This window comes from Panthera onca, chromosome D3 (genome assembly GCF_046562875.1).
Source record: "Panthera onca isolate mPanOnc1 chromosome D3, mPanOnc1 haplotype 2, whole genome shotgun sequence".
In the NCBI taxonomy this organism is placed as follows: domain Eukaryota; kingdom Metazoa; phylum Chordata; class Mammalia; order Carnivora; family Felidae; genus Panthera; species Panthera onca.
Window position 1 is genome coordinate 35,397,391 of NC_138350.1, and position 15,365 is coordinate 35,412,755.

Genomic DNA, 15,365 nt, shown 5'->3' on the forward strand with positions numbered 1-15,365 from the left:
GTATATTGTCAACGTAGGTAATATTTATTGGGGCCAGCACTTTGACAGTAAAAACTCATTTTCTTCTCCTAACACTCCTACGAAGTAAGTACTCTTATTTTGCCCTTGGTATACCTGGGGAGACCGAGGGACACAAAGCCAAGCGGCTTGCCCACGGTCACACAGCTTGGAAGCCACAGGGTCAAGGTGTGATATAGGTAGGTGGCTGTGCCTAGGGATGGCTGGTAACTCCACTCTGCTCCCAGACTCTAGAGTTGGTCTCTGATGAGGAAGGCCTGGAGTGAAACACTCCCTTCCTTCACGGCTTACTATAAAACTTAACAAAGTTCTCTCAGTCACTAAACCAGACGAGGATACGGCACCCTCAACTATTGTGAGTTACCCGAAGGAAACCTACTGTTCCAAAAAGGACACAAAATACACACACTTGAAAGGATTTAAAAAACACTTCTATAAAGGAGGAAGTGGAAAAAGCTTTTAGTTAGCTGTTTTCCAAAGCATGTTGGCAGATTTCAAATCTTTGCAGACTTAGAGTGATGGTTAACGGTGGTAAGCTGATGACTACACTGCGTTTCCAACGAATGGATCCGGACAGTACCTGAGTTTGAACAGAGCAGGAGGCATCTCTGAGTTTAATGCTGTGGCCGTAAGCAGTGGAGCAGGGTGGTTAACAACCAGAGACATTTGATTTATGCCAGGCTCTGCCCTGTACTACCTGTGTCACCTTGAACGATCTCCCAAACTTCTGGGCCTCTATGCTATTATCTATCCAGCACCAGCTATGCATATGAGTTATGTTATTTAATCTTCATGCTCCCCTGTGAAGTACACAGTAGCCTCATCACCACATTTCCCATTGCAAAAGTTCAGAGACGGTTAAGTAACTCATCCGCATTTACACTGCTAACCAAGTAGGAGCTGGGATTCAAACCAGATCTGTTAAGGTTCGAAAGCCCAGTGGCTGCCCCTTACCATTCTGACACTTTTCTCCTATAAAATAAAAATAAAATAAAAAATTAGTGCCTATATTCCCCACCCTCCTGTTTCAAATACAATCTTCCGTATAAAGAGCTCCCAAAGAACCCTTAATGGAAGGTAATAGAACATAGTCAAGCCATTCAGTTGAGTCCAGAAATAGTGTCTAATATAGGAGCTATGAGACTAATCACGTGAAGTCCAGGTTAGAGGAGGCCTTGAGAAAGGTCAGTTTGTTTAACTTACCTCTGTACCACAAGCCCATCCAGTTATCATCTAGAAAACTGAAGGACATTAGCTGATTGACAGATTAGGATGACATACGCATCCTTCTTTGTGTACCCAGATATCCTGTCTCATGCGTGCCAAAGCCGGTGCTGGAGCAGAAAGTCCCAGCATCTGGTTATTTATACAGCTGCATATCAAGTACACATATTCTAAATCATAATCGCAAAGAAACTTTCTCAATGTAGTTTCAGAAAGTGTGATTTTGAAACAATAGAGCATCCAGACTTAAGACATTTTCCACATACGACTCATACTGAGCTTTAGAGGGAAAGAATTCCTATCTCATATGTAAACAAGTATAGCAGAAGAGCTATAGATAATGTCAACTTGCCTCCAGCCTCATGCTGCAGGCATCCCTTTGAAAACAGAGCTTTCATCAAATTTTCTCTCTTATCTTTTTTGTTTCATGATGTCTTCAGAAATACTTCCTATTTTTTATTGAGATTTCTTTCTCAGTATCAGTATTGTTTAAATATAATAGAATGGGCTCTAAATATTTAATGACATGTGCTGCATTTGCAAAATGTACACTTGTTAAAATATGTTCTGGAAAGAGATAGAGGTAGAGTGCTTCAGGATTAAAACAGTTACATTTACCTAAAACAGGTGTTGCTGTAGTTGAATAGCTAACATTTGCTGCTTTGACTGAGAGTGCATATTTCCTTAATTATTTTCATAGAGCCACAACTTCTGTAATTTCTACTTACCTCAATAGCTGAGACAGGAATATTACCGTAATTAATATAAATGTTCTCAAATTTCTAAAAGATCTGTATCAACTTTAGAAACAATAGTAAATATAATTAAGCAGGGTAAAAATTGATGGTGTTTGTATGCTAAATTCTGTCAAACATGTTATTGAGATAAATTATTCCCTATGAAAAATGTTGAAAATGCAGGTATTTTCATTTATAGAAGTATATTTAATTATACATGGATGAAAAATGATAAATACTAAGTATCTCCTACTCAACTTATTTCATATTAATTTTGAAAATACAATTGACCTTTGAACAACACAGGGTTGAGTTGTGTGGGTCCACATGGATTGTTTTTTTCAGTACTGTCGTGTAAATGTATACTCTCTTCCTCATGATTTACCAAATAACATTCTTTTCTCAAGCTTACTTTATTGTAAGAATACAGTATATAGAACATATGACATAAAAAATATGTGTTGATTGACTATGTTGTCAACTGACAGTAGGCTAGCAGTAGTTAAGTTTTGAGGGAGCCCAAAGTTATATGAGTTTTTGACAGCAGGGGGTGGGAGGGGGAGAGGGGAGGGGCGGTCAGTGCCCCAAACCCCAGTGTTGCTCAAGGGTCACCTCTGCATTGTCATATGACTCTGTATGAAACTTTAATTTCATATCCATCTTCTACCCTTTATCAACATTTGCTGCATCAAAACACTGCACCCTCCGAAGAGCACACATATTTTTGCGAAAGAGAAAATAAGAAATTGCTTTGCTTATAGGATAAAATAAAAAATAAACGTAAAGGTTTTGCTAACGGTTTTCAAGGCAAAGGTGGTTTCATAGTACATTAGTCCAGGTAAGGTTCCAATAAATTAATATTCATAAACAAGTTAACAATTAGTCATTCATTTGTGGTAAGTTTGTAAAACATTATAGCCAAATAAAACTGATGGTTATCTCAGTTTTCAGTCATTATTGCCTCCATGTGAAAGAATTCCATGAGTTAGCATGAATCGAATGGATTTTATGTATTAGGGGCCTACCTTCAGCAACTACTTTTTTTAAAGTTTGTTTATTTATTTTGAGAGAGAGAGAGAGAGAGGGAGAGAGAGAGAAAGAGAGAGAGAGAGAATTGCGAGCAGGCTCTGTGCTGTTAGCGCAGAGCTGGAGGCGGGGTTCGAACTCAGAAACCGTGAGATCATGACCTGGGCTGAAACCAAGAGTTGGAGGCTTAACCAACTGAGCCACCCCGGCGCCCCAGCAACCACTTTTTATAAAAGGCCTACCCTTCAGAAAGCAATATGATCTGAGCTAAGCTAATAATTGGCAATGCCTCCTAATTAAATTTGCTGTCCCCCACCTCCCAGGGGCTCAGGCCCATCTGGCCTGGCGTGCTGATAAACACAGACGCTAACTACTGACTTTTCCTCAGCAGGACAAACTTCCAATTGTATTTCCAGAAATATTGATGAGTTTGTTTCAGTACCCTTTCTCCTGGGCCCAGTCTGTCTTTATGACCAATGGCACATATTTGCACGGGCTGTGGCCGAGCGCTGAGGGAAGAAGCAACGTGGACTAACTCGCCCATGCAGGAAGGACTCTGACTCCGATTAGCATTAGGCTTTAACTGCACCTGAGGCAGTTCTTCTCCTTCCCTCTCTCTCCTTCCCCGTTTTCATTCCCCTCCCTGCTCCTTCCTTTTAATTGAATGCCTGCTGTGTGACAGCAGGACACGGGGCTCAGAGATAAGCTCTTCACCAAGTAACACTTCTAGACTTGAGCCAACTGAACAAAGACAGTCTTTGGAAGAACTATGGACTATGTTTAAATAATGAAATATGGCAATAAGCCACCCACTGTATTTCCAGAATAGCAAACGTACAGTGTCACCATAGGCCACTACATATGGAACACCTGACCAATTGACTGGAAGTGGGAGGAACTACAGACATCATCCCGTGTTATGCTCTCAATTCACAAATGAGGACTCCAAGGCCCAGAGAAGCTCAGAATCACAAACTTAAAGACCTAGGGATTGCAAATCTAAATTCGGTGTTCTTCTGGGTGTGGTGGGAGGTGAGCAGAGTGGGTGAAGGGGGTCAAAAGGTACACATTTCCAGCTATAGAATAAGTAAGTCGGGGGAAGTAATGTCCAGCCCTAGCTAATAATACTGTAGCATATATTTCAAAGTTGCTGAGAGGAGACCTTGAAAGTCCTTACCACAAGAAAAGAAATTTTGTAACAATGTGAGAGGGGCATTCACTAAATTCATTGTGCTGATCAGTTCACAGTATATACAAATGTGGAATCATGATGTTATACACCTGAAACTGATACAATGTCATATGGCAGACCGCAATAAAAAAAAAACAAAAAAACAACAACAAAAAAAACAATTCAGTGTTCTTCTAACCAAAGAGGGTGGCTTATTCCCTATCAATGATACATCTGCAACTTATCCATCGTTAACAACCAAAGAGGGTGGCTTATTCCCTATCAATGATACATCTGCAACTTATCCATCGTTAACACGTTGTTTTAGGGGCGCCTGGGTGGCTCAGTTGGTTAAATGTCTGACGTTTGATTTCGGCTCAAGCCATGATCTTGTTGCAGTTTATGAGATCAAGCCACGCATTGGGCTCATGCTGATAGACTAGAGCCTGCTTGGGATTCTCTCTCTCTATCCCTCCCCTGCTCACATGTGTGCTCTCTCTCCCTAGATAGATAGATAAAATATCCTGTTTTAACTATTTAAAAATACAACTTAAAATTTAGACTAAATTTTTGGAGAAAAACCCTGAACACTTAGAATTTGTAAGAATTCCTATTAAATATGACATGACTATTCAGGTCTAAATCTTGTAAGTTTTATATTTATAGGAATGCTATATTGGTAAATTTACCCCACAGAGAGCATATTCTGTATTTCAGAAAAAACAAATACAAAAGTGGCACATGATATGAAAACAACCCTTTTAAGATCATTACCTAGTAAATAATCATGTAAATTTGATATGAGTTATTGGTATTTAGTCTAATGTTGTATCAAGACCATATGTTACCGGAGGCAATCTCTTCAAATGCATAATTTATAACATAACCTCCATGACTACCTGAGAGACCTAGGTAGAATAATGAATTAATCCAGCAGAAATAGACCCTTGGAGGATGAAATGACATTTAGCTAAGGTCACAAGGGCAACTGGATTAGTAGTTTCAGGCTATTCCTCATAGAGAGCTTGCCAGATGACACAGAAATGCAACATATTCCCTCAACTAAAAATAAATCCCTTCAGAATGTTTAGTTTGAATATCCAGGTATGGAAAGGCTTAGTATTCCTTTGATTTTATAGTGAATAATATTTAAAAAAAAAAAAACAGGATTAACCACTGGTAGCAAAGATAAGTCTTCTGAATGAACACTGAGGTGGGGGGGCAATGCAAAACATCTGGGAGAAAAATGCATAAGAGGTGATGGAGAAGTAAGAGAAGAAGAAATAAAAAAAGAGAAAATGGACAAGAGAAAGAAAGAGATAAATAGCTAGAGAAGAAGAAGGATAAAGAGAAGGAAGTTACAGGGAAGTGAAATGAAAAGAAAAAAGAAAGAATTAAAAATGAGGAGACTTCCATTATAAAACTAATAAGTCATGGGACATAATGTCCAACATGGCGACCATAGTTAATAATCCCAGGTTGCATATTTTGAAGTTCCTAAGAGAGTAGCTCTTAAAAGTTCTCATCACCAGACAAAAAAATGGGAAGAAAAATAAGAGGAGAAATTAAATGACGGGTGGAAAAAGAGAGAAAGAAATTGAGGATGTAAAGCAAGTGGGAAAGAAGTGGCAAACTATGGGGACTCATTAGTAACATGTGCAGCTGAGACAGAGTGATGGTTTGTCCTGAGGCCTATGCAGAACACTAAACATAAGACAAAGGACAGAGCAGGAAAAGATGCATATGTGTGTGTGTGTACAGATAGATAGATAGAGGGGCGCCTGGGTGGCTCAGTCGGTTAAGTGTCCGACTTCAGCTCAGGCCACGATCTCATGGTTCGTGGGTTCTAGTCCCGCATCGGGTTCTGTGCTGAACACTTGCTCAGAGCCTGGAGCCTGCTTCGGAGTTTGTGTCTCCTTCTCTCTCTGCCCCTCCCCCACTCATGTTCTGCCTCACTCTGCTCTCAAAAATAAATAAATGTAATAAAAAATTGTTAAAAAATAGATAGATAGATAGATAAAGAACTCACCCCTTAGATATTGAGTTACCCAAGGTTTACCCTTCATCCGTAACTTCCTTCTCACTCTACAATGACATTGAGTGATCTCATCCAAATCCAGGGCTTCAGCCCGGCATAGGGTGCTGACCTGACTATGGAAATTGTTATTCCGAGTCCACACCAGCACAACCAACTGTCCCGCGGACATTTCCACTAACCTTAATAGGAACAGTGAACTGAAAAAGTGACGTGCCTACCTCTCCAAACTTCGTGCCCTGCCTATGTCTACTTCCCATACTCCACATTTTCTGAGTGGGGAACATCTTCCCTAAGTTGTCTAAGTCAGTAACGAGGCTCTTTCTATAATTGCTCCTTTTCTCTGGGCTTCTGCCTTCAAATGGCTACTACAACGCACCACCTAATAATTCTAAAGCTGCCCCCTCCTCATCCAAGTGGTCTTCCTGACTTGAGCTCTTTTCCTTCCTCATGGTGCTCAACCCTAACATCAGAGTGATCTTTCTAAGACAAAAATTACATCATGTTACCACCTGCTTAAAGGCCACCAGTGGATCTCAGGACCAAGACCAGCCTCCTTAGATGACAGACAAGATTTTCAAGACCTTGCTTTGCTGACCTCTCCATTCCCACCTCCTACTATCCATGACTTACTTCCAGTCTATAATTGTTTTTAATTTTTTTTAACGTTTGTATTTTTATTTTGAGACAGAGAGAGACAGAGCATGAACGGGGGAGGGTCAGAGAGAGAGGGAGACACAGTCTGAAACAGGCTCCAGGCTCTGAGCAGTCAGCACAGAGCCCGACGCGGGGCTCGAACTCACGGACCGCGAGATCGTGACCTGAGCCGAAGTCGGACGCTTAACCGAATGAGCCACCCAGGCGCCCCTATAATTGTTTTTAAACTACAGAGAAAAGGATTAAGACCTAGTAGTATCTCTGGAGGGGAAAATTTATGCTACTGCTTACCACATATTTTTATGTTGATAATTTTTGCATCAGTTGAACATTCTATCATTAAGTTTTTACTCACTTCTATATACATAGACACAATATATTTTTTAAGTGTGGGAGGTGAGGATTGCTTATTATAGCCACAACGGCTATAGCCACATTTTCTCCTCCCCCACACGACCCCCCAGCTAGACAGAGCCATGTGACAACATTTAATAAGTTTTAGCTCTTATTTTCAGTCACACCATGGCCTGGGCTCCTATCAGGCTGTTTTCTAAGAGTCCCTTTGTCATGGGGTGTTGTGCCGATTAAGCCCCTACCATGGTGCCTACACGAAACATGGGCTTGATAAATTCACCATTATCTTCATTATAATGAGAAGGAAATCTCTTCTTTCTCATGTCCTTGAGACCATCCACTACATTAGTACGTCAGTAATCGGTAATAAAAATTCCCTGACGAATAGATGTTTTTAAAGATTTTGTAGAGCTTTACGTACCAACGTGTGGGAAGACACAGGCTTAGGTTACCTTGGCATGATATACTTTGCATATTCATACAACTCCACAGCCATTGCTCTAAATTTTGCCTCGTAACCTTCAATGCTACATGATGAAAAATACCAACAGAGTCACAGATGTGTCTCAGCCATGAAAACCAATCACACACGCAAAGCCAACTGGCAGACGACGGGGTAGAACCACATCTCTGGCAACAGCTGGGAGCTCACCTTTTCTTCATTACCAACACAACTCCAAGGAATATGATGACGAACAGCAAGATGCCGGCAATGACTCCGGCAATTTTGACCGTGTGGTCTGTTTCCTTCTCGGGTTCTGGAACTGGCTTCGGGGTGGCAGCTCCTAAAGATGAAAAGGAAATGAAAAAGGACAGACGGTGGGTAAGAGAATAAAGATGTTATGTTTTAAAAACAAAAAAAAAATCGCTGCATTTAACAGAGTAATACGACTTATCAGAGCCAGCAGACAGACAAGCTTTTGATTTTTTTTTCAACAGCTTTCATATGCACTGAAAGGAGGGTAATTGTTCATATTGTTCTTCAATATTTTACTAAACCATAACAGAAGTTGGATAGCACCCCCAGCTCTGACCCTTTTAGAAGAGACTCTTCTCAAACAGTTTTTTATATTTTTATTATCTCTATTGGCTCCCTGCCCTTTCTGCCGTTTTAAAACTTGCTAACAACACAATAGCTATCCTAAGCCTTTATCCAAATTTGATTTGCTGGAACATTTTCCTCAATTATTTTTCATAAGTGAAGCAGTAATTCTATAACATATTAGCCCAAACACCTGGAAAAGTGAGATAAGCTCATTTACCATGCATTTTACCAGCAATTGTTTTTTTAACACAATAGAGATTTTTCCCCTGCCTTTGGAATTCTAAATCTAGGTCACATCTGGTAGGCAAAAGACTCCTTCTAAGCAATTTATTCACAAAGTGGGAAGCAGCTGATGATCACACTACTGGCACTCACATTTAATATCTGTTTAAATGAGATAACCAGAGCCTTCCAGTGACTACTGTCTTAGCTCGCCTGCTTTCCCATTTCCCAAACGTTTGTCCTGTTTATGGCATAATGCGATGGAATGTCAAATCCACGTCTGATGAAATATCCATTTCCTCTGCTAAACGAGTTCAGGACGAGAAAATACTAGGAATGTAATATTCAACTCACTACGCAGAATCCATTTTTTTTTAAGGGCTTCTACTCTCTTAATCAGAATGTGACAGTGCTGAGCATCTTAGCCATCAAGCCACTGTCCTCACCACGTGGTCAGGACAGATCATTCTGAAAGCAGGAATTTTATGGCCAAATCTCTCACCTTAGAATTTTCTTCTTGTGTTCCTTGGTTTAAAAAAAAAACAACATGTAATTGAAACTGAATATTGATATCGCCCCTCTCTACCCTTTCACTGGGTTTCCCGTTCACGCTTCACCTGATTCTTGGAAAAACTTAGCCCTCCCTGTGTCTGGTGCATTGCAGGCTCGGCTTATTCTAAGATGAGTCGACACAGGGAAACAGGGAGTGTCTAGCTAGAGCTTTCCATCTGTTTCCATTGGAAACATATAAACTACGTTTCTTTCAAAAGGTATTCATATTAAGATTTTATAAGAGATTCTGCATCTTGAACCCAGCTGTGGCCATCAGACAGATGAAGCTAGTCAAGACTGGGGACAGACACAAGGCAGAAGATAAGTTTCCATCCACGCATGCTTTGCGATCAAAGTGACAATTGTAATGAGAGCAGGCGTGATGTAAAAATCACTCCTTATCAGATACAAACCCTTCTGCATAGCCTGTTTCAGGTCATTTTTATTTCTGACAACTTCAGGGGGATGTCCTGCTCTCTTGTTTGAATGGATATCCCTCAAACTAGTTATCCAGATAAACCTTAAAACTAATAATGCTTACTATTTTTTAGTGTAATTACATCTTAAGTATACCCCTCCAATATGTCACTGGAACATACGGCCAAGCAGTGGGTTTGCAGGATATTGTAATATTAAATAAACTGCTAGGAAAGATTTAAAGATAAAATATGTACGTTATAAAAAGATGAAAATTTTTAAAAATCCGTGTAAAAATAAATAACATGTAAAATTCACAAGAGGGAAAAAGGGTGCCATGCTTTTGAATTTTGGCTTTTTTGTTCAATTAAAAAAACTTAACTTTAAAACAATAAAATGAAATTGGTTTATTCTACCAAATGTTGGCATATTGGCATATTGGGAGCCATTCTATTTATCTCAGTAGTTAATAGATTTCAAACGCTCCAAATATATTTTCTAAATAACTGACTGGCTGAGTTTCTTTGTAACTAAATTATGCCAGTAAATACAGCACTTGGGAAAGAGATTTAGAAAAACTTTATTTAGCCTAAAATACTGAAGTATAAAAAACAACACGGATACAACCCATACATTGTAAACACTCAGTAAGGGAAGAGTTTGTCTTGTCAACGGTCATGTTTGTTTCTGTTAATTAAACAACTGGTTGTGTTTGACTTTAGCCAACACTTTGGCCTGCTCCATGAGAACTGGTGAATACTCTACACATCTTTAGGACAGGAAAAGAGTCTCCCTCGCTGCCTTTCATTCCCTTTGGAAAGCAGACAAGCCCATTGCTATGCAGCTAGCATAAGCTCCGTATTATCATTCTTTAGCACCTACTTTTAACTCATTTCACATTGCAGGTCAAAAAAATGAAATGTTCCATCTCCGCAGGACACAGTTGCAATGAGATTATGGCGGCAATCACGCAAAATGGGACAGCAACTCAGAAAAGGAGAGGAGGGCTGCCCCGAGCTGTCTGGGAGCGACCCTCCCTTTGCCCGCAACAGGGCGCGGCCACCAGATCATTGTGACAGTGCCAGAGTGAAGGGGATGATTGGAATGTCTGGGTTGGGGGCTGATCCGGGAAGCAGCAACGTGCATACAAGTTGGGATGACATAAGTCACCAGGCTGAGGTAATCTCACAGAGGTGTGCATCGTGAATCTCAAGTTCACGCTGGGTGTCTGCCATTCCTGCCTTTGGCTGCCTGCCCTGCCCTTTCGGTCTTTCCTGAAATGGAGATCCTTACGATCCCTTTCCACAGGATGCTCTTTTCTCCACTTTTGTTTTTTTGGAAACATGTGGTTGTGAGCTGTCAGCCTGGGACAGAGAATAATTTGTGACAGAATGTGGTTGCAACGGATAGCTTCTTCCCACCCCCCCCCCAAATCTATGAATTTAACAGTATAATTTACAAACTGCTTGGCAAAGGAGTTGTTTTCATAATATTTTCCCCTCTGTCTTGTTATTTTCTTGCCAAGATTCTAATGGTATGAACTTTCATTCTTTTTTTTTTTTCAGTATCAATTCTAATTCTTCGTGGAAAAGCATTTGTCTTTTCCACTGTGTGTTCCCTTCAGAGTTAGTTTACTGCATGTTTAGATCCTTTTGAAGGGAATAAATTCTAATGTATGCATTTAACAGGGGCATTATCTAGGCTTGAACGTATTCATTAAAGTGATGAATAAGCTAAATATTTCAGAGATTGAAGGTGACAGGCTGCTAAAATCGTAGAGCATAATCTTCACAGATGCCCACTCTACTGACTCCTAGTGACGGCTCTGGGTTTTCTTAATGGCCAAGAAAATGATAAAGGGTGGTATTCCAGTAGACGTGCATTATTTAAGGTTTCAGATAAAACACCTAATGGGAGAAATCTTGTAAGAAAGGGGATTATTTTATCCCATGCAGTATTTGGTTGGTTTTCAACTTAGCCGAAAACAGTGAGTCTTGGCCCAGTGTCCGATGTTAAATAACAGCAGCATGCCCGGCTGAGAACACGATGTACTCAGCCACTGGTTTGAGGTTTGGGCCCAATTTGGACTACCGAACTGGCTGCAGAAATTTTTCCAGAGGACCCAAGGATGCCAGCGCAGAAGGCCATGAAAGCCACCACTGCTGCCTGGAGTTACTGATCGCGTGGCCCACAGCACTGGGACTGCCTCACCTTGAGAAAACAGGAAGCCTTCCTCATGGCAAGAGTGAAGAATAGGAATAGCCCAGGGCCAGCTTAGCTCCCCGCAATATCTGCATCATGGGGACTAGTGCTAGGCTGTCCTTCAATGTGGGAGAAAATCAGCAATATCCTTCATTTATTCACTAAGTATTTATTGAGTACCTCAACGGTGCCATGCGCTGTTTTAGGGATGTAACAGTGAACAAATGGGTATAATAAAAGCCTCTGTCCTCATGGAAGTTATACTCTTGTGGGGAAGGGCAGACCCGGATGGAAACAAATACTGTCTGCAGGATGTTAATCGGGGCCAGTCTCCAGAGAAGCATGCTCTTCGGGGTGGGGACTGTGAGGGTCGGGCAGATGCTACTCGGCTCCGAGACAGGAAATCGGAGAAAGAATGACTGAGAAAACAACATTTGAGCAGAGACTTGAAAGAGGGAAGGGAGTGAGCTCTACTGACAAGCAGGGAGGAGGAGCATTCTAGGCAGGAAAAAAAAGTTAAAAGGTACAAGATGAGACTGTGAAATACCGAGGTGGGTCTGCAGTGGACACACTGGCAGAGTTGGGGGCACCTCCACAGATCCCCGAGGGGACTTGGCTTTTTCTCCGCATGAGATAGGAGCTATGGGAGGATTGTTGAGTGCTGGGGTGATGTGACCTGGCTTGTTTTAACAGGATCATGCTGGGAGAGGGGTTTAGAATAGAGCACAGGGGTCAACGGTGGGCACAGGAAGATCAGTTACGAGGCTATTGCAATGATCCATGCAAGAGATTAGGATGGTTTGGAATAAGACTGTAGCAGTGGAGGTGGTAAGACACGGTCAACCCTGAGGTGTATGTTGACAGTAGAGCCTTCAGTGTTTGCCCATGAACGCGAAGTAGACTGTGCTGGTAAGACATCCAGGTTTCTGACCCGAGTAAGATGGAGTTGCCCTTGACTGAAATGTAGGAGACTGAGAGGAGCAGTTTGGAGAGGTAGGTGGGGAAATGAGGGATTTGGTTTGGGGCTAGTTTTGAGGCATCAGCCATCCAAAAGGGACATCACGTAGTCAGCTGGCAACAAAGGGGAGAGAGAGAGATCCAGGTAGATAAGGGCATAAATGTTGCAAGATGGTATGTAAAGCCGTAAGGCTGAATGAGGGCACTTAGGACGGGAATTGGGGGGACAGGTCACAAGGAGGAACCAGTAATGGAGACGACAAGGAGCAGCCAATTGACAAGGGATGGAAACCAGCAAGGAAGAGGTCAGTGAGAATTCACACAGAGGGAGCACCAGTGTGGACAAGCCAGAGAAGAATGTAGTTTGTTTTGTTTTTTTTTTTTTTAATTTTTAATGTTTATTTTTGAGAGAGAGAGAGAGGGAGAGAGAGAATGAGCAGGAGAGGGGCAGAAAGAGAGGAAGACACAGAATCTGAAGCAGGCTCCAGGCTCTGAGCTATCAGCACAGAGCCCAAAGTGGGGCTCGAACCCACAAACTGTGAGATCATGACCTGAGCCTAAGTCAGATGCTTAACCGACTGAGCCACCCAGGCACCCCTGTTTGTTTTTTAAGACGGGAAAATGTACAGCATTTTTGAATGCTTATGACCCAACAGGGAAATTTTGAAGAGGCAGGGGAGAAAGGAGGACCACCGGAGCTTGAAGGGGCAGGAAGGGATGGGCCCCAGTGCCCAAGGGAGGGACTGGCTTCAGCCACCGGGCAGACGCTTCACCCAGACAAACAGGAAGAATGGCAAGCACGGGCACAGAGGTCTGGGGGTGAGCGGATGTGGGTGGTCCAGGGGCAGGACATTTGAATGGCCTCTTCTGATTGCTTTGTTTTCCCAGCAGCAGAAGCAAGATGGTCAGGTGTGGCTGCGGATGAGGGAGGAGGTGTAGGTAAAGTAGGGAGAGAGCATACGTTTTGAAATAGTTGCCGGTAGCAGTGGTAAGGAGAACGGGTGAGGCTGCAGATATATGCGACGGGCCGGTGACTAACCTTGAGTCCCAGAGCACACTGAAGGGTTCTGAAAACAGAGAGAGGAAAGAGGCAGGGATGCGCTGAGTGGTATGGGGGTGAAGGTCTAGGGGAAGAAGGGAGAGCTAGATACCTGGGCTTGCTGAGAAACAGGCATCATGAGATGAATCCTGAGGGTCTCAAGGCAGAGGGTGATGGGGAGATGTAAGGCTTGGGGTAGAGGCTGTGGGTTTATCCAGGAGCACAGAGCTCTAGGGCTCCCTCCTCACTCCTCATAACTAGAATGAAGAAGAGGAAGAGGAAGAGGAAGACAAAAATGCAGACGATGACACTACTTGGAATTATATCCCAAAGGTGGAGAGGGGTAGGACAAGTGGTCAGAAATTCATGGTGGAAACATTCCTGGAATGGACATTTGCTGGAGCAATCCACCTCCTGTGATAAAGCTAAACTTGGTTTTCACAATCTGCAAATTAACAACTCCTTCCTGAGTACCTTTTATGCTCAAAGTGCCGTAACTAGGATCTGCAGGGGAATTCAAGGTGAGTAAGAAGGCTGGTACCTCATTCTTCAGCGCACAATACCAGAAGCCTCGTGAAGGGCCATGAGTGAGCTACAGAACCCAATGCGGGGAGAGGATAGGAAGACTTGGAAAGGCTCCTTGCCAGAGGTTGTAATATGAATGGGCTCAAAGGACGCATTGGATTCCAAAGAAAGAGGCCTCGTAAGCCAAGACAGAGAGGTGGAGGGCACAAAGATATCTCTGTGATCAGATACGCACTTGGCTGGGCTGAAGCCCGGGTGCAGGTTGGGGAGTAGTGGAGGACAGGCTTGAGAAACTGAGGCTTTATGGTTTGCTTACTGGCTTTGCTTACTGTCTAGAACAGCCTGTACCGAATTTAAGAAACAAGAAGCCGCAGAACATAACAGAGCTGTGCCTTGAGAAGAGGAAGTGGGCAGTTCTACGCAGGCTCATGGAAGAAAGGAAAGGTCGGGCTTTCAGGGACCATTGGAAAGGCTACTGCCTCACACGTCTGAGGTAAAGGGGTGAGTGGAACTGACAGGGCACAAGGGACTCACAGAGGGCACCCTGCTGGCCGCACACTGGTGCACTCAGGTCTCAGACGCCCAGCACGGGGTGGATGCTGGTGCCATTTATGGAAAATATGCGGTCGGCTTCCTGCCAGGGAAAACGTGTGTGTGGGTTCAATGTTTAAATGGAATCTAAGCCACCAAATGCTCCATTCCCACCACATGTGAATGGTTTCGGTGGCAAACCAAATACCAAATTACCACTCTTGGTATTTGGAGGGAAAGGGGAGAAAAAAGTTGGGGGCAGCAACTATAGGAACCGTTGGCAAGAGAAATCGAGGAGGTGGGGCCGCCTTTCAAGAGGAGACAGGAGGCAAAACAAAAGTAGAAAATAAAATGGCAGCTGTGGAAACATGGGAGATGACTGTCCCCCCAAGCGTGCTTCAGAGCACTCGGGTCCCCAAAGATACTCTAAAATGTCAACTGAGGAAGCCACAGCCACTCTGTGCTGGCACTTTTAGGACTTCACGGACTTCGGAAGCTATTTTAATTACTTTTCATAGGGGTTTGGTTTTCACCTTTTGTGGAGGTAGATTTCTTTTCTTTTTCTTAAAAATAGCAACATCCCGGCTTTAAACATGACTGCGAGGCAGTTCATTCACGTCTTGTTGCTCAGAGAATTAGAATTCCTTGCAGTC

The 15,365-nt window shown here is 42.6% G+C and overlaps 1 protein-coding gene across 6 annotated transcripts in view; it reads right to left on the minus strand.

The window, feature by feature from the left end:
- Nucleotides 1-15,365, minus strand: part of PTPRM (protein tyrosine phosphatase receptor type M) — a 796,527-nt gene that overhangs the window by 227,323 nt on the left and 553,839 nt on the right. For all 6 annotated transcript variants that reach the window (XM_060613276.3, XM_060613283.3, XM_060613278.3 and 3 more), the window contains one exon: nt 7,875-8,007. In XM_060613276.3, the coding sequence (XP_060469259.1) occupies nt 7,875-8,007 (133 nt within the window). The remainder of the gene's footprint in view (nt 1-7,874; nt 8,008-15,365) is intronic.